General features: G+C 31.3%; 4 protein-coding genes and 2 long non-coding RNA genes across 6 annotated transcripts; 2 read left to right on the plus strand and 4 right to left on the minus strand.

Moving 5' to 3' along the window:
• Nucleotides 1–4,849: 4,849 nt before the first annotated feature.
• Nucleotides 4,850–5,523, minus strand: LOC131627013 (uncharacterized). Its single transcript, XM_058897850.1, has one exon. It carries the CDS (start codon nt 5,506–5,508, stop codon nt 4,921–4,923), a length of 588 nt encoding a protein of 195 aa, XP_058753833.1. The 5' UTR covers nt 5,509–5,523; the 3' UTR covers nt 4,850–4,920.
• Nucleotides 5,524–9,021: 3,498 nt separating this feature from the next.
• LOC131627014 (uncharacterized) lies at nt 9,022–14,958 on the minus strand. Its single transcript, XM_058897851.1, has 2 exons — nt 14,487–14,958; nt 9,022–9,266 (listed from the first exon to the last, which is right to left on the minus strand). The coding sequence occupies exons 1-2, from the start codon at nt 14,944–14,946 to the stop codon at nt 9,118–9,120; spliced, it is 609 nt and encodes a 202-aa protein (XP_058753834.1). The 5' UTR covers nt 14,947–14,958; the 3' UTR covers nt 9,022–9,117.
• LOC131627016 (uncharacterized) lies at nt 9,577–10,943 on the plus strand. Its single transcript, XR_009291381.1, has 5 exons — nt 9,577–9,701; nt 9,877–9,941; nt 10,069–10,108; nt 10,227–10,308; nt 10,828–10,943. It is a non-coding gene; the product is annotated as an uncharacterized LOC131627016 (long non-coding RNA).
• LOC131627015 (uncharacterized) lies at nt 12,595–13,577 on the plus strand. The gene is made up of 4 exons (XR_009291380.1): nt 12,595–12,703; nt 12,787–12,862; nt 12,961–13,029; nt 13,412–13,577. It is a non-coding gene; the product is annotated as an uncharacterized LOC131627015 (long non-coding RNA).
• Nucleotides 14,959–22,569: 7,611 nt separating the features above from the next.
• Nucleotides 22,570–23,291, minus strand: LOC131627017 (uncharacterized). The gene has a single exon (XM_058897852.1). The coding sequence runs from the start codon at nt 23,269–23,271 to the stop codon at nt 22,693–22,695; it is 579 nt and encodes a 192-aa protein (XP_058753835.1). The 5' UTR covers nt 23,272–23,291; the 3' UTR covers nt 22,570–22,692.
• A 3,475-nt stretch (nt 23,292–26,766) lies between these two features.
• Nucleotides 26,767–27,598, minus strand: LOC131627018 (uncharacterized). The gene has a single exon (XM_058897853.1). The coding sequence runs from the start codon at nt 27,479–27,481 to the stop codon at nt 26,885–26,887; it is 597 nt and encodes a 198-aa protein (XP_058753836.1). The 5' UTR covers nt 27,482–27,598; the 3' UTR covers nt 26,767–26,884.
• Between the last annotated feature and the right edge of the window lie 125 nt (nt 27,599–27,723).

Consider the following 27,723-nt stretch of genomic DNA (forward strand, 5'->3'; position numbering starts at 1 on the left):
GTAGGAACAAAGGGGGCCGAGTCCGTCATACGCAGTAGTTTCTAATACTTATATTAGGAGAACTATTATGGATTGTATTTTATTTTGACTTCGTTTGTACTCTGAATTTATTACTTTATAGTTTATATATGTCCTTTTTATCGTATCTATTGTATGATGATAGTATAGATATAATATCTCGTCAAATTCATCAAACCATACTTAAATCAATGTTAAAATTACTATCAGGTGTGGTTTTGGAAATGAATCTCCAGATTATGTCTGATGTGCATACAGAAATGCATCTTTGGAATAATTTATGTCAAAATAGAGTGTTGCACTAAGAAATGCATAGGGTGTTGCACTAAGAAATGCATAGGGTGGTATGGAGTTGTTCCAGAAATGCATCTTCAAAATAAACTTTAAATATAATATGGAACTCAACTCAAGTGGTGGTCATGATTTTGATGAAACAAAAAATACGTCCGAAAATACATATCAAAAATCATAATTTCAATTTCAAATTTTCATAGAGGACTTTTCCAATACTTATGGTGAGATTAACAATTCCCTTTTTATTCTGCCCTCCACCACCTATACCTCACATCCTATATTTTATTTAAACAATATATAAATGATTACTTTATTTATACATTTCAAAACATTTAGCAAATTTTTACAGCCTATTATGCAAATTTACAGTAAAACCCAAACTTACTGTAAATTATAAAAACATAAAATCTAGCTTTTTGTTGATAAATATAATACGCACTTATGCACTTTTACGACATTTATCAGCAATAGTTTCATTATAAAATCCAGGATGAGCACCACATTTTTTGTTTTCTTTTGCGTTTAATATTTTTCTTTTTATTACCTTCTGATACAGTAATGTGTCATTAAGAATTTGATAAGATTCTACACTAAACTAATTGAATATTATGCATATGTAATAAATTGCAATTCTATTTTTCTGCAAATAAAAAAGGATAAAATAATAATTTTAACCCTTCCACATTTTTAAAGAGTGACAAAAAGATAAGGTATGCCACAAATTTAAAAAAGAATTGCTTATTAATTGTTAGTTAGTCTAGTAGTCATTGGCGTTGGTAAGAAGAGTTACGGTTCGATCTTCCGCAACTGTGATATGAAGGAGAACGGAACCACTTGATATCTCACCTGGTAGAAAAACATCATATGCAAATCTAAAAATATCTTCCAAGTTTCTGAAATACACTTTCGGATGCAGCCTGAGTCTCCATGAAACACGTCCTAATTGAGTTTGATCCAAAAAATATTTCTAATTTAACAATCCGGTGAAACTTTCGGAAGTACATTTTCGGAGTTGTGAAGCGGGAATTTGAAACGCCGACATCTTATCAAAGAATTAAACAGTCATAAAGAATCATACACACGACTATACGGGAAATTTTTTTATGCAATTTATGAATCTCTTGTTCCTTGCATTAGTGGACCGGTACTGGAGAGAAAATGGACGCGCTTCCTTGAAATGAGTAATCTTATATCAAGTGTGTATGAAAGAGTATGTATTGATCTAAAAAGATATGGTTTCTCATAAACATTTTTTCCACTACACACTATCCCAACTCAAAAGTCAAATGATCGTATTATGTGTATTAGATGATTCTAAAAAATGTGACACTTTGTTTAAGTTTATTTGAAATCGGAATGCCATATACCACTAACTTCACCGGAGTGGACAACTCATTCAACAAGATTGAAAGAGAAAGAATTAAACAAAATTCAAAGGCACAATCACTCTAGATTTGAACGGTGACACATGTTTCGATTCATTTTAGCTTTTATTCGACAATGTATTTATGTTATTAGACATGTTTTGTATGTTATCTTGTCTTTATATTAATGAAGTCAAATATATACATTTTCAAAGATTTCAATATATTTTTAAATTTCCAAAATACTTCCATTCTAATCTAGATACTAATTCTGTAACTGATTCTATGTTGGGTGGTTCTAGAAATGCATTTCTGTAATATCAGGTTAGGGTGGTCTCGAAAATGCATTTCCAGAATTTTCCATGGTACATGGATAGAATTAGGGGTGGTAAAACGGGCCCGGACCGCTGGGAAAGCCTGTTTTACCCGCATTTTTTTGCGGGGCGGGGCAAGGTTTTAGGCCCGCTCTCTTTCATGTGTCCGCCCCGTCCCATTTTTTTGCGGGCATGAGCTTTTTCATACAATTTTACTATTTTTAGACCTAAAAGGTTCAATTCCCGCGAGCTTTCCCCGCCCTGCCCTCACTTTTTGCGGGACGGGACAAGGTTTTAGACCCGCACTCTTCAATATGCCCGCCCCGCCCCGTCTCGTTTTTTCGCGGGCTTTTGCTGGGCAGGCCTAAACGCGGCGGGCATGCCCGTTTGCCACCCCTAGATAGAATGTCTAAGGTCAATATTGGCCTAGAAGTTATATAAATATGAGTCTCTCATCTCATATTTTCTTACAAAATCACATTACACTAGAATGAACATAATTTTGCATGTCGTATATGTCTACTTCAACAACACAGAAGGTCTGATCAAGTTGGATGCGACAATTGTGAAATCGATCGAAAATATTATGAAGATGTTGAAATGTTCATCTTGATTTTCAAATATAATGTGTGATTTATGTTAACGATTATCTATGTAATTTTTTTTATGTTATCGATATTACTTTGTCTTCATTTCTGCATTTGTTTTGTTTATGCATTTCTTTCTGATTCAGTATATTCTAGAAGTACAACTCCGTAAGATTTACGGAGATGTATTTTTGAATTAAATTCAATTAAATAATTAGATAGTGACTCAAAAGTAGATGGGTTCAGTGTACCTAAAGTCCATTCGAAAATATATTTTTTAATTTTAAAAGTAGTTTTAATTTTTCACGAGGGTGTGAAAGCATCTTTAGAGTGTGTTAAGCAATTCTTTTAAAGAATGCAGACAATATTGCATTGGAAATTTCTTTACCCACCTCCTAACCTTCTTAGTCACCTCTGACGAATTTACCAAAATACCCCTTTTCTGAAATACATTTTCAAAAACGTACTTTTATTGGAAAAAAAGGTGTTTTCGAAAATGCACTTCCGAAAACACGAAAAAAATGTGTTTTCGGAGATACATTTTCGAAAACACCCCCTTTTTTGAGTTTTCGGAGATGCATTTCCGAAAACACCCCCTTTTGGGAGAGGGGTGTCTTCGGAGATGCATATCCGAAATATTCCAAGGCCAAATTGGTCTTGGAATGTTTCGGATATACACTTCCGAAAGAATTCAATAATTATTAAAAAATTAAAATCAAGGTGAATCAATACAATTAATAGGTATAAAATCAAGGTGAATCAATAAAATGAAGGTGAATCAATAAAATCAAGGTGAATCAAAATTTCCTAAACAATTTTAAAGTTAAAAATTATTTTACTAACTTATATAAATCAAAAACATTTTAATTTCATAAGTAAATTTTGAATTATATAGAGTTAAATATAAAATTTATTCATTAAATAAAATTAAGACAAAATCTTTTTTTAATTTTTTTAAACTAAATAAAAAATTATAACTCATTTTTAATTATGAATCAGAATAGAAATATATAAATATATAATAATAATTATTAATTTTGTAAGTGAAATATATAAATATATAATAATTATTATAAATTAAAATACTCATTTTTTTAATTTTTTTAATTATTATATAAATATATAAATATATTTATAATAAATATATAATAATTATTATATAAATATATAAATATATAATAATTTTTATAAATATATAATAATTATTATAATTATTATATAAATATATAAATTAAAACACTCATTTTTTTTAATTTTTTTTGTAAATATATAATAATTATTATAAATATACAAATATATAAGTAAAAAATTATAACTCATTTTGTAAGTGAAATTATTTTAATTTTTTTAATTAAAATTATTTTAAATTTTAAAATATGAATCAGAATATAAATATATAATAATTATTATTCATAACTCATAAATTATATCAAAATATATAATTATTATTATTCGTTACTCATAAATTATATCAAATTTATGATATGTGAATTAATTAATATCCTAAAATTAATTTTTGGGATTTTTATTTTTTTTTGTTTTTTCGGAGATTTATCTCCGAATTAATCAAAATTTCAATTTTTTGGATTTTTTCGGAAATGCACTTCCGAAGTCTGGAAAAATTTAGAAAAAAAAAATTCGGAAATGCATTTCCGAAGCGGGGGTAAAGTGGAGTTTTCGCTGGGGGTGACCCCCATAGGGAGGTGGGTAAAGAAAAAACTTATTGCATTTAACAACAAAAAAAATTAAAGAAAATATAGGTTGATTTTTGTTTTGAAATGGTAATAATGGAAAATTTGTACAATTTTGCTTTTTCGTTGAATTGTTGCGATTTTCAGAGATTTTAATAATAATTTTTTTAAATTGTAAAAACTTTAAAAAGTAAATTAAGAAAAAGGTTAAATTTATTAATTTAAAAATTTGGAAGTCTTTATTTAACATTAAAATAGATATTAACACCTCACAAAAAAATAGATATTTGCATTTTCAAAATATCAACTCTAAAATTTATTTAAATAAAATAACAATTTCCAAATTTTAAAAAGAAATGTTTTTTTTATAATTCATAGTAACACATAGTCAGATAAATTTAAACTGTAAGCCATTAATAGCAATGCACAGAAAGTTTCAATCACAACAAAGTATCTATTGTAACTTATAAATGAATAATTATAAGTACTAATGAGCTTAACTATATCACTAATCATTTGAAAGAAGTAAAGAAATAATACATAATGTAAACAAATTGCATTAATCCAAGAAAACACCTTAATCAATTGCACTAAAAAAACAAATAAAAAAAATTAAAATTCTAGCTCTCTCTTTAGAACCTACTAATAAGTCTCAACAACAAGAAACTTGAATCTTTGTTGTCAAATTTGATGTTTTTTGTTGCCTAAAATTCTCACCTTGGTTATCATCTGAAATCAAATGCTTCCTGAACATAGCTATGAATGCTTCAACTCTTTCATTCAATTCATCCTTAGACAACACTTCCACATGTTCGTCTTCTTCTCCATCATCATTCTCATCAATCTCATTTTCAACATCAACATAATGAATGGTACTAGTACTAGAACTAGTACTATTCCAACATTGTTTTTTGTAACACTCTTTATCTTCTTCAATTTCTTGAGAAAATTCACATGCTCCTTTCTTCTCTTTGTCACCATTTTTAACTTCTTCAACATTACTTTCATATTCTAAATTTCTTTTACTCCAATAATTTGGCTTCATAGACATGTAAAGAATGGCTAATAGAGTCACATTGAGGAAGAGGAATACATAAGAACGCCATTTTTCAACTAAGAAACTCTTTAGACAAACCATTAGAAGAAATGTACCTAATGTGAATATTATACTTTCTATACTATCTTCATTGAATTCTTCTTCTTTAGTTTCTCTCTCACATTCACTTTTCTTCATCTCCATATTGGAAGTTTAACAATTTCTTGATGTTTGCTTAGTGGTGTGAGGTAAAGAACTTGAAAACTTGACTATAAATGAATTGAGAAAGTGGTTTTCATGTGGAAACAAGAATGATAGTTTTGTTAGTGGTGTTGGGGACTTGATAATCACAAAGAAAGAGTGAAGTAGTGATGATGAGAGAATATAACAAGCCAAGATGTGAATGTGAGTGGTGTAAGGTGATGAGGAGACATAACACAAACAAGGAATGTTGCTTTGTCACAAATACTATTTGTTGGTATGATTTTCTTATCCAACATAGAATCAATTTAGAATTTTTGGTTTTGGGTGCAACACCAAATCCGCTCAATAGTCATTAGCCTTAGTAGTAATAGGTTTGTGACATGTGAAAAAAATTCTTATGATAAGAAAATATAGCAATTATGTAAGTTAGCACGTGCGGAATTTTGGATATTTTATTCTGCCACCTCTTACTTATATCTGGCACCTCTTTAAGTCATGCTTTGTACCGTTATATTCTTATTTAATTTTTTTTAATTATTTTAAAAATGTCGTATGTTATTGGATTTTTTCATATAATATCGATTTTTTAATTTGTGAGATTTTACATGAGTTTATACTGGATTTTTGTTAAAAATATCGGAGTTTATGAGTTTTTATGAAGAAATATCGTATATTTCCAAAATATCCGATAAAAATATAATAATTTTTGAAAAATATATGAAGAAATATCAGATTTTAAAAATAATTTGGTGCAAGACAATTGTTTTTCATGATTTTGCACCTATTACAGCTCTGTCTCTAGCGGTCAGTGACGGGAGGCAATGGACAATCAGGTTTCAACTTCACCTGAACCATATTGTTAACAAAACCAATTACAATAAGCTTTGCAAACATAGATGGAGACACCACTAGTGGGAATAAAGTGATGTTAAGGTTCTTAGACAACGAGACCAATATGACATTGTGTCTATAAGCAATAGGGTAACTCATATCAAGAATCTTCATACATTTGTCACGACCCTGAACTCCCAATGTAGTTACTCACAACAAACTCCTAACTTCAGAAACTGTGTCATAGAATATATTGGAGCAGTTGATGATTTTGATATACTTCACCATCTAACTGTATTTGAACCAAAGACTACTAATCTTCACGCAGTCCAAAAGTTGCAATAGCACAAAAACCACAATTTACATCAGGCTCCACATCAACAATGTCATCAATGTAGTCATGTAAGAAAGCTGAAAACTGAGTCAAGTAAAGATGTCTTGCAGACTGGCTAGACGGTTGACTTGGAGTTGGTTTTGTACATGATCTTTTCGTTGTCTGACTTCCCTGCGAGCCCTTAGCAAACTTCCACTATGAAGGATCAAGATGTACATCACTTTCTTGAATCTTTTTACTCTTCTTATTTCCCTTATTTGGCTTGTACTTCTCTAGTGTTATACGCATGGAAGTTGTGGATGGATGTGTTAGTGCCCGAATATTTTTTTCATTGCCCTTTGGCCAACTATATCTAATATACTGAAATACCTCTTCAACTCTTCTCACTCTTATTCTAAGTCCAATTATGTCTCATTATCTTCTTGACTGACTTCATGCTCTTCAATGTTTAATTTCTTTCTAAACACATGAATCAATTCTAATAGAACGGGCTCACGTTGTATTTGAAGACCTACAAGTTGACACGCACAAGGTAATTCATGTGAGTTATAATGAAGCAACCACGTGAATCTTTTCCAGAACCAACGAATATTACTCTTTCCAGCTCCTTTGTGACATGATGTATACACTATCTTAAAACGAAGTCGTACAATCTAGAGTAAAATGAAATGTTACATTGATGCTCAATATTGGCAATATTTTTTTGAAATGATACTCTGATTGATCCTATTTGGAACTTTAACATGGTGTTCTCAGCATCCCAACTTCTGCATAAATCTCTCTGACTAGTAGTTAACATATTTTTGTGTCTCCAATGAATAGACTCGACTCTAAAAACATAATTAGAAAAAATGTTATAATTTGATAATTAGTATTGTAATACAATCAAAGTCATAACGATGTACCTATTTGTTGCCGGACTCCCAAAATGAGTCACTCTATTAGCTCAAGCAGCGACAAACTTTTTTTATAGGGTGTCAACCATGTTTCGTGCACATACTGAACAAATAAAGGAATATTGACACATACTACCTCAAAATGCTTCAAGTGTTTCACAAACTCAGACCCCATATTCGAATACATGATTTTGTTCCATATATCCATAACATCTTATTGCCTATTAGGTGCGACATAGTCCTTACACTTCATACTAACATTTTTTTAAAATATGGAACAGACACAACCGATACAATGAATATGGAAAAACAACTTCCATGGAATTCATCAACGCGAGTTTCCAATCCATCACCACAACATTCGGTAGCAACTTCTCAGATACGAATAACTCTTTCATATTCTTTAGTGTCCATGTGAAGTTTTCCTCCCTTTCGTGTTCCAAATAGGAAAATCCAATCGAAAACGTAAACTTCGTTGATGTAACACCAACAATCTCAAGTAGTGGAAGCTGGTACATGTTTGTTTTGTATGTACAGTCAATAATCAACACAATATGAAATTTAATCAACAGCTTTCCAGTTTTCAGTTAAAAGAAAAGTTATATTTATGGGGGAAGGCATTACTTATTTGTTTTGTATGTACAATAAAAAATCAACACCAAATAAAACATGTTCAACAACTTCATTGAATTAGGATGTGTCTAAAAGATATTAGTAACAACTTTTGTTTCGGGCCTGTTTTTGAACCAATACATGTATTTCTCATCATGAATTAGACTCACTAGATGTTGCATTTTAGACAATGGACCTTTCTTACTAGTCCTGCTTGTAGATCATACCTTGTACACCTGCATAATGCTCATTAGGTTTTCAAAATCTCTATATTTCAAAGCAACAAATATGTACTTAGGAGCTATATTGTCTTTTGTCATATCATTCACAAACAATCTTCCATCATGTTTTAAACAGTCTAACATTTCATGTACATCTAAATTCATAGCTAGTTAATAATTACGAAATTCTCGTGTCCATCATGCTTTTGAAATTGTTAGTTACAGATTTGGATAAACTTGTTTTATAAGTCATTATTTTATTTTATTTATCAAATTTTTTAATGGTCGGACTCACGCATTTATAAATATGAAAAAGTAGACACTTTAATATTTAAATTCATATTCATTCGCATATTATCTTAAAAAATCTTTATTTTATATCAGAATTTGAATTTTTCTCTCCATTATATCCTATTATTTTATTATTTTACCAATTAATAGCAACCTAGAGAAAGTTTACATACTCACCAAAAAAAAGAGAAAATTTAAAGTACAACAAAGTATCTGTTGTACAATTATAAGTACTAATAAGCTTAATTATCACTAAATAATTCGAGTGAAGTGAAGATATAATTAATAAAGTAAAGAATATGTCTACAAATTGCATCAATCCAAACAATCTAGTACCAAGAAAACATCCTTAATCAATTAGACCAAAATAACAAATAAAAAACAAAAAACAAAATCTAGCTCTCTCTTTAGAACCTAAAAAGTCTCAACAACAAGAAACTTGAATCTTTGTTGTCAAATTTGATGTTTTTTGGTGCCTAAAATTCTCACCTTGTTTATCATCTGAAATCAAATGTCTCCTAAACATAGCTATGAATGCTTCAACTCTTTCATTCAATTCTTCCTTAGACAACACTTCCACTAGGGGTGGACAAATGAAGACCACCCGGTATTACCCGACCGAACCGAAAGAGTTTATTAGCCACGGGTCGGTTTAATGCGGTTTTCGGTTTTTATCGGTTCACTTATATGGGTTTCAATGGATAACATCAGTCGGATTCGGTTTTAAATATTTCACCCGTCGGAATCCGAACCCGACCGGAATAAAAATATTATTATTATTATTATTATTATATTAGTAATTAGTAATCAGTTTATGTTAAGGCCCAGACATTTGACCCAAGTTAGCCCAATTTCAAAAACCTATTCATGTTCTCACTTCTTCAATCAGTCTTTGTTTTCTCTCTGAGTTTCTAGGGTTTTCGCCGCCGCTATTCAACATCATCCCTTCGTTGAACTTCAAGCCACCAAGCCACCGTTGGTTTTTTCGTTCTCTCCTTATAGCTCTATGTAAGCTCTCTCTCTCTCTCTCTCTCTCTCTCTCTCTCTCTCTCTCTCTCTCTCTCTCTCTCTCTCTCTCTCTTCATCCATATAATTTCTTCTTTCTTTGTTAGTAGACTCGATGAGTTCTGTAATGTATTTCCGATAATAATGATGTTTTTATACAATGTTTCCTTCTTAACAGAACACAAACGTTTTCAATGGCGAACATACCCTCAAGAACGTTTTCAATGCTGTTGTAACCAACAGGTACTACTTGGAAGTTTTCGATAATGTTACTCTTCAGATTTTTATGCATTTGTTAACTAATGTTTTGAATATTAGACCATGTTGTTACTTTGTTAACTAATGTTTTGAATATTATTTGTCTTTTCAGAGTTTTATTTTGGTTCAAGGATTCTTCCACTTAATACAAGGTGATTGTCATAATTTTTCAATCTTTTTCTTGTTGATTTTTATTTTCTGTTTTTAATTGATGATTACCTTGTGATATTACCTTATGCTAATGTATATATTTAAATTTGTTTGGCCAAGGAAAAGATGCAATTCACACAAGGAGTTCAAAACATTCATGTTGATGGGAACACACAAGGAACTAGGAGCTTTCAAGATCATTGTAAGTGTAGATTATGTCTAATGTATGTAGTAGGTTATTTAGTTTCTGAACTTGTCTATGTTAAGTCACTGTCTATTAAATAATATATCATTGTTTGTATCAAATTATAATGTTAAGAAAAATGGTCCATTAAGTATATTATCTTATTTTTTTCATTGATCAGTACCTTTGGTTTTTGTTGGAAGAGCCGTGTCCCACATATATGGTAACTATGGTCTTTACTGGTTGCTATGGCCTATATATGGTGTATGTATGGTAGCTATTTTGTTTAAGTGTGAATTTCAATAGTTAGAATGGCATGGTAATCATTTTGTACTACTATATAGTAAGAATTTCAATATACTATTTTTCTATAAATTTGCAGAGCTGCTATGGCATGGTAATAAGTGTACTTATTGTTTTAGAGAATTGTTTATTTGGTGATCTTTAGAAAATATAAATGTGTAGAAATGCTTGTATCAATGTGAATGTTAAGTTTAGGAATGTGTATGTAAAGTAACTTTTTTAAAAATGTTGCAGCTGTACCTTCTCAACCTAATGATACAGTCATGGAGCAAGACACTCCAACAGCAACAGCACCCATTGAACCAACCGCACCACTTCCTCCTATTAGTCGGAAGAAAAGAAGAGCTAATGCAAATTCTATTAGAAAGAGGTCTGAGGTATGGGACCACTTTAATCTTATTCCTAATAGTGATCCCGCTACTGCGGCATGTAAGTATTGTCATCAAAAGTACATGTGTGACTCTAAGAAACATGGAACGTCAAACTTAAAGAGTCATATGAAAACATGTCCTAAGTATCCGTTAAACCTCTCAACCGACCCTACCCAAACCGTATTGACATATTCAACAACTCAGGGAGGTGTTTTGGTTCCAACATCTTCTAGGTTTGATCCTTTAGGTTGTAGAAAGGGGTTGGCTTACTTTATCATTTTAGATGAGAAGCCATTTATTACAGTTGAAGGGGATTCAAGTACTTTTGTAACCAAATGCAACCCCAATTTACTATACCATCAAGGAGAACCATAGCTAGGGATTGTTTTCAGATATATCTTGATGAAAAAGTGAGGTTGAGAGCGTTATTCAAGTCTGATTGTAGTAGGGTGGCAATCACAACAGATTGTTGGACTTCCGTTCAAAATCTTAACTACTTAACCCTCACTGCCCATTTTATAGATAAGGATTGGCAATACCAAAAGAGGATAATTAGCTTTGCGGTTATTCCAAATCATCGAGGTAAAACAGTTGGTAAGAAGGTTGAGGATGTGTTGAAGGAGTGGGGGCTGAAAAACATTTCTACTATTACAGTAGATAACGCGGCATCAAATGATGTTGCTGTTAAGTATTTAGAGCAGAAAATTAGAAACATGAATGGACTTCTGTTGGATGGATTTGGGTTTCACATGAGGTGTTGTGCTCATATATTGAATTTGGTCGTGAGAGATGGATTAAAAGTAGCTAGCACCTCAATTGCAAGTGTTAGAAATGCAATTAGGTTTGTAAGATCTTCACCCCATAGAGCTTTAAAGTTTAATGAATGTGTGGGTTATGCCGAGATTACATGCAAGAAGTCGGTATGTCTTGATGTTTCAACTCGATGGAACTCGACATATTTGATGTTAGATGCGGCTGAGAAGTTTGAAAAAGCTTTTGATAAGCTAGAAGATGGAGATGAAGACTATAGGGATTTCTTTGACGGTGGTGATTCCCCCCTACTAGTCAAGATTGGGATAATGTCAGGGTCTTTATTAAGTTTTTGAAGAATTATTATGAAGCGACAAAGGTTTTTTCTGTTTCCACTAAAGCGAGCTTGCATACGGCGTTTCCGTTCTTGGCTGGAATTTACGTTGAACTTAAGGAATTAAACATGGACCTTAATGGATTGTTTGCTAATGTAGCTAGGGACATGTTGGATAAGTTTAAGAAATACTGGATTGATATCACTAAGATGAACCAACTCCTCTATTTCGGTGTTATTTTTGATCCCCGATATAAGTTACGATATGTGGACTGGTGCTTTAATGATATGTATGGAGAATCTTCAGAAACTAAGAAATATTTATTAGAAGAGATCAATAACAATCTCTCCAAAATTTTCATGGTTTACAAACAAGCCAATGACAATGCTGAAGGATCTGTCCAGTCTATGGCAGCCACTGTTTCTCATTGTGAAACTGCTGCCAGCATCGAAGTACCGGCACATGTGGCTAGACAGAATGCATTTCAGCAACACTTGCAGTCTATGGATTCAGTTGAAGAAGAAACTGAGCTACAGAGATGTGTGTATTGAATCCATGAATAACACAACCAACCACTTTTTGAAAGAATATCAATTTTTGATTTTGATCCAAGAGACTTTTGAAAGATGTGTGTATTTTGCATCAACTATCAAGGTAGCCATCTCTTCTCTTTTTTACCATTGTTATTATCTTCCTTGAAATACTTGTTCAGAAGACCTGTTTAATATCTGTAACAGATAGCTGATTGGAAAGGGATCGGAACGAATCCTCCGCTGCAGAATCTGGCCATAAGCATTCCTAAGTTTCTGGCCCGTAAGTCAAAGAAAAGCTCTTTAGTTTTATTTTTTATTTCAGCAGTCTAATATTCTTCTGCTTTGTAGTCTAATTTTCTATTCCCTTTTACCTTGCAGCCTCAATATTGCTCTGTCTATTCTGCACCTTGCAGCCTCAATATTGCTCTGTCTATTCTGCATGTTGAGGTGTGTTTTACATTCTGAAGTATACGTTGAATTAAAGTCTCTTTTTGGTTCTAAATGAAGTCTCAAATGCTTTATGTACAGAATTTGATAAGTAACATTTCTTATGGTCTTTAGTTATAACATCTTAGTGTACTGAATTTGATTAGTAATCTTTTTTAGTTATAACATCCAAGTTTTATGTGATATTTGAATGTAAATGGTTGTAATGTGATATTTGAATGTGAGTGCTGAAAAAAGTATAGAAAGAAATACTTATAGAATGCAGCTTATCCTGGTTTAACATATATGATGAATACTGAACAAGTAGGGGAAAACAGATTTGGGTAAGTTGAATTTAGTAAGTAGCATGTGATTGTTGCTGAATTTAGTGTACTTGTTGCAGATTTGGGTTAGCATCTTAATGCCTTAATGCTCATGGAACTCACCTGGCTTTACCATATAGTAAAGGGATTAATCAAGACAATGTAGGCAACCCAGTTCAGTTCATGGTTAGTATGCTTCTTTATTTCTAATGTAAACATGATTCCACTTGAAATTAAACACAAAAACATAACAGACAGACTAAGAAAACAGTCCTAAATCTTCATATTGTGTTTTATTTAAACTCTTGAAATTAAACTATCTATACATATTGTGTTTTGTTTAAAAATCTAAATCTTCATTTCAACATGGTAGACCTGCATCTGTTGCTGCACCTTCTCCAGCTACAACTCTTAGTGTTGTTCTTACTCCTGCTTCTCTATCTTCAGCTACTGCTATGTAAGCATCTTTAGTGCTGCTCTTACTCCTGTAGTTTTGTATATTGAATGTGAGAATACAATTATCTTGATTCTTCCATTAAACCCTGTTAATGGTAAAATGATAAAATTCTTTGCTGGAATTATAAGACTGACTTGCTGAATATATATGTTGCAGGATTGAAAAAGAAATTGGAAGAAATTAGAAGAAATTGGAGCTCTTGGAGAAAAAGAAATTGATTAAATATAATTGGTTGTGTTGTTATATTAAAATAGTATTGGTTGTATTAATGTTGAGCAAATATTTGTAGACTCAAAAACTAATATTTTATATGGTTATTTTATAACTTATGCAATATAAGAATTTGGTTGAATTTTAATCTGAAAAATTAATGAATTCTGATTAATTCATCATTCAGCTCATATTTAAGGGGGGGGTGTGTGTTATGACTTTAACTTAGTCAGTTTTTTTTTTATAACTCAGCTCATATAAAAAAAGTGTTTGAAAATTTTTAAAATTGGCCCATTATGGCCCAAAACGCAACAAAAAAATTAATTGGGCCCAACAATATCCGACCTGTATAACCGAACCCGAAACAATCCGAACCCGTGTAATCCGAAAACTCAATTGGACTGCATTGGGCCATGTTCTTTCACCCGAGGGTTGGGCCGGTTTGGAGTTTTGGGCCCGAACCCGAACCGGCCCGAACCGATGTCCACCCCTAACTTCCACATGTTCATCTTCTTCTTCATCCTCATCAATCTCATTCTCATCAATCTTATTCTCAACATCAACATGATGAATGGTACTAGTACTAGTACTAGAACTAGTACTATTCCAACATTGTTTTTTGTGACATTCTTTATCTTCTTCAATTTCTTGAGAAATCTCACATACCCTTTTCTTCTCTTTGTCATCATTTTTGACATCTTCAACATTGCTTTCATTTTCTAAATTTCTACTACTACAATAATTTGGATTCATTGACATGTAAAGAATGGCTAATAAAATCACATTGAGAATTATAAACACATAAGAACGCCATTTTTCAACTAAGAAACCCTTTAGACAAATCATTACAAGAAATGTACCTAATGTGAACATTATAGTTTGTATACTATCTTCCTTGAACTCTTCTTCTTTGGTTTCTATCTCACATTCACTCTTCTTCATCTCCATATTGGAAGGTTAGATTTTTTTGTTGTTTGCTTAGTGTTGTGAGGTAAAGCACTAGAAAACTTGACTATAAATCATTGAGAGAAAGTGGTTTTCATGTGGAAGCAAGAATGATAGTTTTGTTAGTGATGTGGGGGACTTGATAACCACAATAAAAGAGTAAAGTGGTGATGATGTGAAAATATAACAAGCCAATATGTGAATATGAGTGGTGTAAGGTGATGGGGAGACATAATACAAACTAGGAATGTTGCTTTGTTACAAATACTATTTGTTGATGATTTTCTTATCTAACTTAGAATCAATTAAAGGGTGTTTGGTTTTGGCGTGCAACAATAAATCAGCTTAAAAGTCATTAGCCTTTGAGAAATGATAGGCTTGTGACATAACCACATAGTGAACAGAACATTTACGATAAGAGAATCTCGTAATTATGTAAGTTGGCACATGGGAATTTTGAAATAAGATTGATCGGTCTATAACTCTATATTACTGGCTAGGTCCATATTACTGTTTCGGAAGTTATATTTTCTTAGAGGATTACTTTTTTCACCTTTAGGAGTGATTTTCTCCTATAGTGAAAAATGACCGTTGTTTTTAAAATTTGGAGATGCATCTTCAAACGTATATTTTTTTACACACTCTTGAATGAAAATTGTTGACCTATTTTTATTTTACCAAAATTTAGTCCATGTTTGGATTGACTTCTACAAACCCCAAAAGCACTTCTAGTCCACTTCAACTTGAAAATTGGTTGTTTTTTCTTGTTTTTTCAAAATCAATTCCCCTCCTCCAAAAGCAATTCTAGTTGAAGCTACATTTCCTAACTTTAGAGTTTAGGAGAATCATTTCTACATTTATTATATATTATTTATTACAATTCTTTTAAATTTTCCTTCTTTACCCTCTTTAATTTTCATCAATTACTTCTTTTCTTTTTTATTTGTATTAGAATTTATTACGATTTTGGTAATTATACAATTCAAAATCAATTTTGTTAAAACTATCCAAACAACATTAATCAGTAACAATCACTTCTATATCATTCCATCCAAACATAAATCAACTCTTTTAAACTCAATTCTGTTGAAATCAATTCTACCAAACTCAATTCTATCAAAATCAATTCTATTCACCGCCAATCCAAACACGCCCTTAGTTCGGAGATATATCTCCGTATTAATATTAGGGTGACCTTAGAGATGTGTCTCCATAAATCTTCTTAATTCAAATTTCACGGAGTTTTGCGAAGAAGCATCTTCGGGTGCATTTTATTCATAAACTCGCGTCAGACTCTTCCCTCTTTCTTCTTCATTTGCTACAAACTCTTCCAAATCTCATTTGAACTCTTTTGTTGCAAAGTTAGTTCAAGTTCATCTTTCAAGATCACTTAATCCATTCTACTGCATTTGTTGCAAAGTCATTCGTTTCATTCAAACCTATCGTCCTCAACTCTAATTTGGTAAGTTTCTCATTTCATTTCTTTATTTGAGCTTTGAATGATGATTTTGGTAGCATAGATCGTTTAAAATGCATTGGATAGTAGTACATTCAAAATAGGTAGTTGGTATAGACATGGATTCCCATTTGGTTGGAGTTTAAGGAATTAATGGGGTTTCATCCATTTCTGCAACTCACGAGATCATCTAGAGATGCTTTTCCAGAATTTGTCTGAACTGATTTTCGGAGATGTGCCTCCGGATTTGGCCTAACTTCATTTTGATGTGATTTTCTAGTTTTATTACAGTTACAATGAATGAAAACAACCAGGAAAAAATTATACTTGGTCGTGTGTCCCAACACGCGTCTATACGACGAGAGAGGGCCAGGAGCAAAACCACAAGGCCACGAGTCAATGCTATTTTTTTAATTTAATTTAATCGCGAGTGATAGTGATATTTTTTTACAAAAGCGTTTATGTTTAAAATCCATAAACCACAGAAGGAAGATTTTGGATTTGGAATAGCTCGAAGATGACTAATTCAAGAATGTTATCTGCTACTATGGACTTGTCGATTTATGTGTTGTTGCGTACAAGACCCTAAACCATGGTATGGAGGTGGTATTTTGCAAAGAAACGACATTCAAATACGTCATCTTTCCACCTTCCTCTTAGCGAGATGACCATTACCCTAGATGACGTCAAATATCTCCTACATCTTCCCATTAAAGGAAAATTATTAGACCCTAGAAGGCTCAATCGAGAGGAAGCCAATGAGATGATGGTTACCTATTTGAGAGTTCATTCAACTGATGCTGCAAATGAGGTATCTAACACCAGAGGTGCTCATGCTAGATTTAAATTCTTGGAAGAACTTTATAAAGACCACCTACATATGGTCGTGGATGCCGAAAATGAGCAGATTTACTAGTAATCCAAATGGTGAGCATTGGAAGGCCATCACAAGGATTTTCGATTATATTTTGAAAACCAAAATCTCGACCTCTATTATGGTAGGTTTCTTGCCAATTAAAAGGATATACCAATGTGAGTTAAATATCGAGTGTTGGGGATCATAAATTTCCAACTAAGTGGATATTTATACTAGATGTAGGTGCAATTTCTTGGAAGAGCAAGAAACAAACATATACTACTCTTTCGACCATGGAATCAGAGTTTGTGACTCTCGTTTCCGCATGTCAAGAAGCTGAATGGTTTAGGGACCTTCAATTAGAAGTTTCATTGGCTAAAGACAACGTTTCAAAAGTGTTGTTACATTGTGATAGTCAAGTCAATTTAGCTAGAGCATTTAGTAGAGTGTGTAATAGAAAATCTAGGCGCATAGGTCATAAACAATCTTTTGTGAGAAAATTGATTAACGATGGAATCATCCCACTCACATATATTAGATCAAGCTATAATTTAGATGATCCCTTTACTATACCACTAACCATGGATTTAGTAAAGACTGCCTCGAGAAGTATGGTATTGAAACTCTTTGAATAAGAGTTCCAACAAAGGTAGCAACTCAATATAAAGTTAAGAAAACCTTAATCTAAAATTTAATAGGTAACAACAAGTAGTTGATTTGTATGTTTATGCGACATAATTCAATAATATTGACTATTGTATATTAAAGTGGGCACATCAGCTCAACAAATTATGTTTTAGGAGGAGGTTGCAAATTTTACTCTTGTCAATGAACTTTTTATATGTAATTGATCAATTTTATAAAAAAATAACTTGCAAAAATTAATTGTTTAGAACTAATTCACAATAATATAAATTTTTATCCTACATCAGTTTACCTTTAATTATTTATAAAAAATAATGATTTTATATATTATATGTATATTCTTAAAAAAAAAATATTTTGTATTATCAAAAATGATTATGACAAGTAAAAATTTATCAACCATCTCAAACTTTCATAATAAAATATTTAAAATTTTATTATTGATCAACTCTCATATATATATATATATATATATATATATATATATATATATATATGTATGTATGTATTGTTAGATTTTATTTTATAATTATATATTAATAAATTAAGTTATTACATTGAAAATATTTTTGATTTAAGGCCTAATTTATTATTTGTAAACTTTTATAATATTTTTCACTAACTCTACTTTCTTCATGATATTATATTAATTCTTAATAAATTCTTTAAATATTTTTTAATGAGAAATATTAACGTTTTATTCAAAAATATATATTAGTATGAATAAATATCAAAGTACGTCAGATACAAGTGCAATCACGTCTTTAACGTAATTTTTTAAAATTGTGAAAGTATCATAATTATAAATATTTTCAAAATATAAAATTATAAATATTTGTATTTCTCTATAATTATGATTATAAATTGACACATGTTACGATTGATTCAATAGCTATGAAACATGACAAAAACTATATAAATAAATATGTTCTACAAGAAAAAATCAGAAATAATAATTGTATGATTTACATTTCAGCCAAAGTATTTATTAATAATTTTGAGCTAAATAGATGACTTATTTACAACGACTTTATTTATGTGTTTTGAATCCATTCGATTCGAGGATGTATCTTCAAATACATCAATAATATTTTTGACTTTTAAGAAATATGAGACGCACTCTATAGGGTGAAAAAAGTAACCCCTTTAAAATATAATAAAGCCCAAAGTGACTTTAGCACATTAGAGTTTTAAGGGTTTGTTTGGCCCTATATTAATAAGTGGCCTTTTGGTTGTGCAAATTTTGAGTTTTATAAGAGAATTTCTTTGTAGACCTTCTAGGGAATAACCCCTGCGGAAAACTCAAAAATACCCCTACTTCAGAAATGTATTTTTGAAGTAATTTTTTTTTTAGATTTTCTCAGAATTCGGAAATGCATCTCCGAAAACATTAAATGTGGGGTGTTTTTGGAGATGCATTTCCGAAAGCTCTGAAAATTAAAAAAAAAAACGTTGAATTTAAGTATCAGGTGTGTGTCGATTTGACGAGATTTGGATTTTCGGAGACATTGTTTCTGCTTCATAGTCGCACGCCTTTGGACGCGTCTAGCCGCATCATTTGTCAGTGGACGGCACGTCATACAAATGAGGCGGATACTTGGTCGGATCCTTTTGTTGAAAGAATGGCGGAGTTTGAAGAAATGATGAAGCAAGAGCGTGAGGAAAATAGAGAGCGGTCGAAGAACTTACCGGTTTTAGATTTAAGCGCCACCGATTGGTTCGGCGAATTTTAGTTTTTACCGGACCCTTTTTGTTTGTAATGACCGGGTGTGTGTCATTTTTTGTATGTATTATCGTTTAGAATGTAAAATCAAACCGATTCAATACATATATAATATACCTATACTTTATGTTGTCATTGTTTATGTTTTGCTTATGCTTGGTTGAATTTGTCATTATTTGTCAAAACAGACTGCACAGCTCAAGACTCAAATTTCAAATTTGTTTCTGCTTAATTCGGATATATATTTTCGAAATTTAATTGTTTTTGGGCTGTTTTCGGAAGTACATTTCCGAAACATCCACTGAAAGCAAGATAGGATTGTTGGGTCATTATTACTCCAATAAGTCTATAAATACTACTACATTCCTTTTCATCAACATCAAGCCACAAAACAACAATGACACAAACCTACTCGTACCTTGTGTTTGTCTACTTCAGCAGTGGCTACCCGATGCCGTTCCAATTTCGCTTCTCGCGCGACACGCCGTTTGCGGAATTGATAACGTCGCTCAACACTCTCTTGCAATATCCGGAAAATCGGAAAGTTGTCAAGCTTGAGTACTGCTCGCCTTCGCTTCACGACGAGGGAGACGTTCAGTTCACCCCATTTGAAGTCAAGAACGACGAAGATTTAGCGGTTTTGTGGACAACTTTCGACCGATTTTTTTCGAACGGTACGATCGAGTTGGATGCAAAACTTCAAAGATCGGGGGCCGACGTTATCAAAATGTTGACTCATCCTCACCTATCTGTGTTTAACAATATGTAACTTTAATTTTATGTTATGTGATGTTTGTAATTTTCATGCTTTATAATAAATCGAAGCGTTGTTGTTTGTTTCATGATTTCTGTATCAGAGAAGATTTCGGAAGTACATATCTGAATTCTTCCAAGGGGGGTGAATTCGGAGATGCATCTCCGAATTCATCTTTTTTCTGGAAAATAACTTTATTTCGGATGTGCATCTCCGAAATCACATTTTTTCCAAAAAAAAAAAGTGTTTTCGGAAGTGCATCTCCGAAACCACCTTTTTCTTCATAAAAAGTTGACTTCGGAGATGCATTTCTGAAATATAGGGGCATTCTGAAAAATTTGCCGCGGGTGACCAAGAAGAGTAGGAGGTCTACAAAGAAATTCTCCTTTTTGTTTAGCATCTCTATGCTTATATCTCAAGAAAAACAGCTTTTTACGCATTCAAGCACTCACTCTATTTATAATTGTTGGATCTTAATTATAGGATTCAAATAAATAACATTACTTTTATATAATAATAAAAAATATATATTAAATTTAATTAAAAATCGTTTGATCTTGATCAGACAATTAAAAAAGTTTGACTTTATGACTGCAAATAGGGATGACAGTAGGCAGAATCTAGACAAGGTACTATAGTATCCTTCCTTATATCTACAGATGAAAAAAATCCATGTACTCGAGCCCATACTCGTTTGGACACCAACTTTAGCACACATACCCGTGCTGGCGTGCCCTATGGATATATAAGTAGCGTGTTGTACCTGTTACCCGCATTTCTAATAAAAATAAATAGATCAATCATAAAATATCATATCATATTAAGTTTTTAAGAACATTAAAAAGTTTTCAAAAAGTACTTTGTTGGATTATGAAATAAAAAAACGCATGTATTAAATATGTAATGGTTTAACATTGAAGTATTTTTTGAAATTGATAGACATACATTTTTATAAAAATAATATAAATTAAAATATATGAATATATGGTGTAGGGGAATGGGGCAGGTTAGGTATTAAGGTGTTCAGACCTGCACTCATATCTAGACCTGCACTCATATCTGTTTATTTTAGTGGATAATTACTCGAGCTCATGCTCGTATATATTTTTGTGGGTTTTTACCAACCCATTATAGATATTTTTTTACAGGTATCTACTGAATTTGGATCAAATTATAATCCCTAAATGTAAAGAGTCTTTAACTACAACAAATCATAGTCCATATCTCACATCCCTACATTATTATATGTGGAATGACTATATTCTCCTTAATATAAAATAAGTAAAATAAATATAATAAAATTATTTCATTTACACATTTCAAAATATTTGGTAACTTTTCGCATTTTTCCACAAGTTCGGCTTTTCTTTTAAACTCTTACACTTATAATGCATATTAAGTTATATTGTATCAAAAATGCTATTTTGATACCATATCATGACATCAACACTTACATCTAAGCATACGATGAATAATTTTTTTTTTAATTTTTTAAAATAAAAAATAATATGTTTTAAAATTATTTTTATAATACAAATATAAAATTTATCATTAATCAATTTTATTGTTACATTAAACATAAAAATATATATTATTAGCCACATATATATTATTAAATCAATAAAATGCATAACATTAACCAAGTTAATATTTGGTTAATATGAAATGTAGTAATTCGTCTTTACATTCCATTAACTAATTTTATTTGTTATCTTTCATATATTTCATACTTTAATATCAGAACTTGGTTAATAGAATCTAAAGATTGGTTATTATATTTTATAATTTAATGTCAGTATTTGGTTAATGTGATATATTTTATTGTTTAATGGAATAATAAACTTAATTAATGAATTATACGTAAAATATGTGATCAATAACATATATTTTTATAATAATGCAATAATAAAATTAATTAATAATAAATCGTATATTTATGTTACAAAAATAATTATAAAAATCAAAATATTTTTATAAATATTATTTTTTATTAAAGTTTATAAAAAAAACGTTCTTCACCATTTAAATACAATGAACAATAATTGATGTAAATATTAGTGTCAAATTGGATGTCAAGATGCATTGCAAATATTATATATATGCAATGCATTTTTACAATATTTTGATATAATAATACGGTATAAAGTATAAAAACAATTGAGTTTTATATAATTTAAACAACTTGTCTACAAATTGCATGAATCCAAACAATGTAGTGCGTACCAAGAAAACATCCTTAATCATTTAGATCAAAATACTAAATAAAAAACAAAAAAACAAAATCTAGCTCTCTCTTTAGAACCTACTAATAAGTCTCAACAACAAGAAACTTGAATCTTTGTTGTCAAATTTGATGTTTTTTGGTGCCTAAAATTCTCACCTTGTTTATCATCTGAAATCAAATGTCTCCTAAACATAGCTATGAATGCTTCAACTCTTTCATTCAATTCTTCCTTAGACAACACTTCCACATGTTCATCTTCTTCTTCATCATCATTCTCATCAATCTCATTCTCAACATCAACATGATGAATGCTACTAGTACTGGAACTAGTACTATTCCAACTTTGTTTTTTGTAACATTCCTTATCTTCTTCAATTTGAGAAAATTCACATGCCCTTTTCTTCTCTTTGTCATCATTTTTCACAACTTCAACATTGCTTTCATTTTCCAAATTTCTAGTACTACAATAATTTGGATTCATTGACATGTAAAGAATGGCTAATAGAATAACATTGAGGAAGAGAAACACATAAGAACGCCATTTTTCAACTAAGAAACTCTTTAGACAAACCATTAGAAGAAAAGTACCTAATGTGAACATTATACTTTGTATACTATCTTCATTGAACTCTTTAGTTTCTCTCTCACATTCACTTTTCTTCATCTCCATATTGGAAGTCTAAATTTTCTTGTTGTTTGCTTAGTGTTGTGAGGTAAAGAACTAGAAAACTTGACTATAAATGAATGTGAGAAAGTGGTTTTCATGTGGAAACAAGAATGATAGTTTTGTTAGTGATTTTGGGGACTTGATAATCACAAAGAAAGAGTAAAGTAGTGATGATGAGAGAATATAACAGGCCAAGATGTAAATGTGAGTGGTGTAAGGTGATGAGGAGACATAACACAAACAAGGAATGTTGCTTTGTCACAAATACTATTTGTTGGTATGATTTTCTTATCCAACTTAGAATCAATTAGAGAGTTTTTGGTTTTGGCGTGTAACACCAAATCCGCTCAATAGTCATTAGCCTTAGTAGTGATAGGTTTGTGACATAGGCACATAGTGAAAAAAATTCTTATGATAAGAAAATATAGCAATTATGTAAGTTAGCACACGGAGAATTTTGGATATTTTGTCCTGCCACCTCTCACTCATAACACCTCTTTGAGTCATGTTTTAAACCATTGTACTCTTATTTAATTTTTCTGATTTTTTTAAAAGTGTCGTGTGTTATTGGAATTTTTATATAATATCAAATTTTTTAGTTTTATGGGATTTAACATGAGTATATACAGGATTTTTGTTAAAAATATTGGAGTTTATGAGTTTTTATGAAGAAATATCTGATATTTCCAAAATATCCGATAAAAATATAATGTTTTTTGAAAAATATATGAAGAAACATCGGAATTTTCAAAAAAAAATCGGTGCAAGACAATTGTTTTTCATGATTTTGCACCTTCACTACAGCTCTGTCTCTAGCGGTCAGTGGGCAATGGACAATCATGTTTCAACTTCACCTGAATCCAATGATTGTTGTTAACAAAACCAACTATAATAAGCTTCGCAAACATGGATGGAGATACCACTAGTGGGAAGAAAGTGATGTTAAGGTTCTTAGACAACGAGACCAATATGAGACAGTATCTAAAAGCAATATGATAACTCGTATCAGAAATCGTCATGCATTTGTCACGACCATGAACTCCCAATGTAGTTACTCGCGACGAACTCCTAACTTCAGAGACCGTGTCATAGAATATACTAGAACAATTGATGATTTTGATATACTTCACCATCTAAGTGTGTTTGAACCAAAGACTACGACTCTTCATGCAATCCAAGTAAATTTGCAATAGCACAAAAACCACAATTTACATCAAGCTCCACATCAACAATGTCATCAATATAGTCATGTAAGAAAGCTGGAAACTGAGTCAAGTAAAGATGTCTTGCAAACTGGCTAGACGATTGACTTGGAGTTGGTTCTGTACATGATTCGTTGTCTGAATTCCCTGCGAGCCCTTAGCAAACTCCCAATGTGAAAGATCAAAATGCACACCACTCTCTTGAATCTTTTTACTCTTTTTATTTCCCCTCTTTGGCTTATACTTCTCTGGTGTTATACGCATGGAAGTTGTGGATGAATGTGTTAGTGCCCGAACAATTTTTTTCATTACCCTCTGGCCAACTATATCTAATGTACTAAAATACCTCTTCAACTCTTCTCACTCTTCTTCTAAGTCCAATTGTGTCTCATTATCTTCTTGACTGACTTCATGCTCATCAACGTTTAATTTCTTTCAATACATATGAATCAATTCTAATGGAACGGACTCACCTTGTATTTGAATATATGCAAGTTGACACGCACAAGGTAACTCATGCGAGTTATAATGAAGCAACCTCGTGAATCTTTTTCAGAACCAACTAATTTTACTCCTTCCATCTCCTTTGAAACGTGATATATGCACTATATATCTTAAAACGAAGTCGCGCAATCTGGAGTAAAATGAAGTGTTATACTGATGCTCAATGTTGGCAATACTTTTTGTGAAATGATACTCTGATTGATCCTATTTGCAACTTTAACATGGTGCTCACATCATCTCAACTTCTACATAAATCTCTTCGACTAGTAGTCAACATATTTTTGTGTCTCCAATGAACAAACTCAACCCTAAGAAACTTAATTAGAAAAAGATGTTATAATTTGATAATTATTATTCTAATACAATCAAAGTCACAACGATGTACCTATTTGTTGTCGTGCTCCCAAAATGATTCACTTTATTAGCTCATGCACCGACAATTTTTTATAGGGTGTCAACCATGTTTCGTGCACCTACTAAACAAATAAAGAAATATTAACACATACTACCTCAATGCTTCAAGTGTTCCACAAACTCAGACTCCATATTTGAATACATGATTTTGTTTCATAGATTCATAACATGTTCTGGCCTATTAGGTGCGACATAGTCCTTACATTTCATACTAACATTTTTTAAATATGTAACAGACTCAACAGATAAACGGAATATGGGAAAACAACTTCTATGGAATTCATTAACGCGAGTTTCCGATCGACCACCACAACATTCGATAGCAACTTCTCAAATGCGAATAACTCTTTCATATTCTCTAGTGTCCATGTGAAGTTTTCTCCCTTTCTTGTTCCAAATAGGAAATTCAATCGAAAACACCAACTTCGTTGATGTAACACCAAAAATCTCAAGTAGTGGAAGTTGGTACGTGTTTGTTTTGTATGTACATTCAATAATCAACACAATATGAAATTTAATCAACAGCTTTCCAGTTTTCAATTAAAGGAAAAGTTACATTTATGGGGGAAGGCATTACCTGTTTGTTGTGTATGTGCAATAAAAATTCAATACCAAATGAAACATATTCAACAACTTCATTGAATTAGGATGTGTCAAAAAGATATCAGTAACAACTTTTGTTTTGGGCCTGTTTTCGAACCACTACATGTATTCTCATCATGAATTAGACTCACTAGATGTTGCATTTCAGTCAATGGACCTCTCTTACTAGTCTTGTTTGTAGATCTTACCTTGTACACCTGCGTGGTGCTCATTAGGTTTTCTTGATCTCTATCTTTCAAAGCAGCAATTATGTATTTGTATTTGAGAGCTATATTGTATTTTGTCCTATCATTCACAAATTGTCTTCCATCATGTTTTAAAGAGTATAACATGTCATGTTCGTCTAAATCTATAGCTAGTTAATGATTATAGAATCCTCGTGTCCATCATGTTTTTGAAATTGTTAGTTATATAGTTGGATAAACTTGTTTTATAAGTTATTATTTAAATTAGACTCGCGCATTTATAAATATGAAAAGTGGAGAAATTAATATTTAAATTCATATTCATTCGCATATTATCTTTAAAAAATCATTATTTTATTTCAGAATTTGAATTTTCTCTCCATTATATCCTATTATTTTATTATTTTACGAATTAATAGCAACCTAGAGAAAATTTACATACTCACCAAAAAAAGAGAAAATTTAAATTACAAAAAAGTAGCTGTTGTACAATTATAAGTACTAATAAGATTAATTATCACTGATAATTCGAGTGAAGTGAAGATATAATTAATAATTAATAATTAATAATGTAAAGAATATGTCTACAAATTGCATCAATCCAAACAATCTAGTACCAACAAAACATCCTTAATCAATTAGACCAAAATTACAAATAAAAATAAAACAAAAAATTCTAGCTCTCTCTTTAGAACCTACTAATAAGTCTCAACAACAAGAAACTTGAATCTTCGTTGTCAAATTTGATGTTTTTTGGTGCCTAAAATTCTCACCTTGTTTATCATCTGAAATCAAATGTCTCCTAAACATAGCTATGAATGCTTCAACTCTTTCATTCAATTCTTCCTTAGACAACACTTCCACATGTTCATCTTCTTCTTCTTCATCATTCTCATCAATCTCATTCTCAACATCAACATGATGAACATGATGAATGCTACTAGTACTAGAAATAGTACTATTCCAACATTGTATTTTGTGACATTCTTTATCTTCTTCAATTTCTTGAGAAATCTCACATACCCTTTTCTTCTCTTTGTCATCATTTTTGACATCTCCAACATTGCTTTCATTTTCTAAATTTCTACTACTACAATAATTTGGATTCATTGACATGTAAAGAATGGCTAATAAAATCACATTGAGAATTATAAACACATAAGAACGCCATTTTTCAACTAAGAAACCCTTTAGACAAATCATTACAAGAAATGTACCTAATGTGAACATTATAGTTTGTATACTATCTTCCTTGAACTCTTCTTCTTTGGTTTCTCTCTCACATTCACTCTTCTTCATCTCCATATTGGAAGGTTAGATTTTCTTGTTGTTTGCTTAGTGTTGTGAGGTATAGAACTAGAAAACTTGAGTATAAATCAATGAGAGAAAGTGGTTTTCATGTGGAAGCAAGAATGATAGTTTTGTTAGTGATGTGGGGGACTTGATAACCACAATAAAAGAGTAAAGTAGTGATGATGAGAGAATATAACAAGGCGAGATGTGATGTATGGTGTTGAGGAGACAAAGAAACATAATACAAACAAAGA

This window comes from Vicia villosa, unplaced genomic scaffold (assembly GCF_029867415.1).
Source record: "Vicia villosa cultivar HV-30 ecotype Madison, WI unplaced genomic scaffold, Vvil1.0 ctg.000345F_1_1, whole genome shotgun sequence".
Taxonomy (NCBI): domain Eukaryota; kingdom Viridiplantae; phylum Streptophyta; class Magnoliopsida; order Fabales; family Fabaceae; genus Vicia; species Vicia villosa.

Coding starts and splice junctions, on each gene's coding strand:
- LOC131627013 (XM_058897850.1), bottom strand. CDS start 5,508: ATGGAGATGAAGAAAAGTGAATGTGAGAGAGAAACTAAAGAAGAAGAA.
- LOC131627014 (XM_058897851.1), bottom strand. CDS start 14,946: ATGGAGATGAAGAAGAGTGAATGTGAGATAGAAACCAAAGAAGAAGAG. Junction 9,267..14,486: donor TGAACATGTGGAAGTTAGGG/GTGGACATCGGT, acceptor CCCTAGTGGAAG/TGTTGTCTAAGGAAGAATTG.
- LOC131627017 (XM_058897852.1), bottom strand. CDS start 23,271: ATGGAGATGAAGAAAAGTGAATGTGAGAGAGAAACTAAAGAGTTCAAT.
- LOC131627018 (XM_058897853.1), bottom strand. CDS start 27,481: ATGGAGATGAAGAAGAGTGAATGTGAGAGAGAAACCAAAGAAGAAGAG.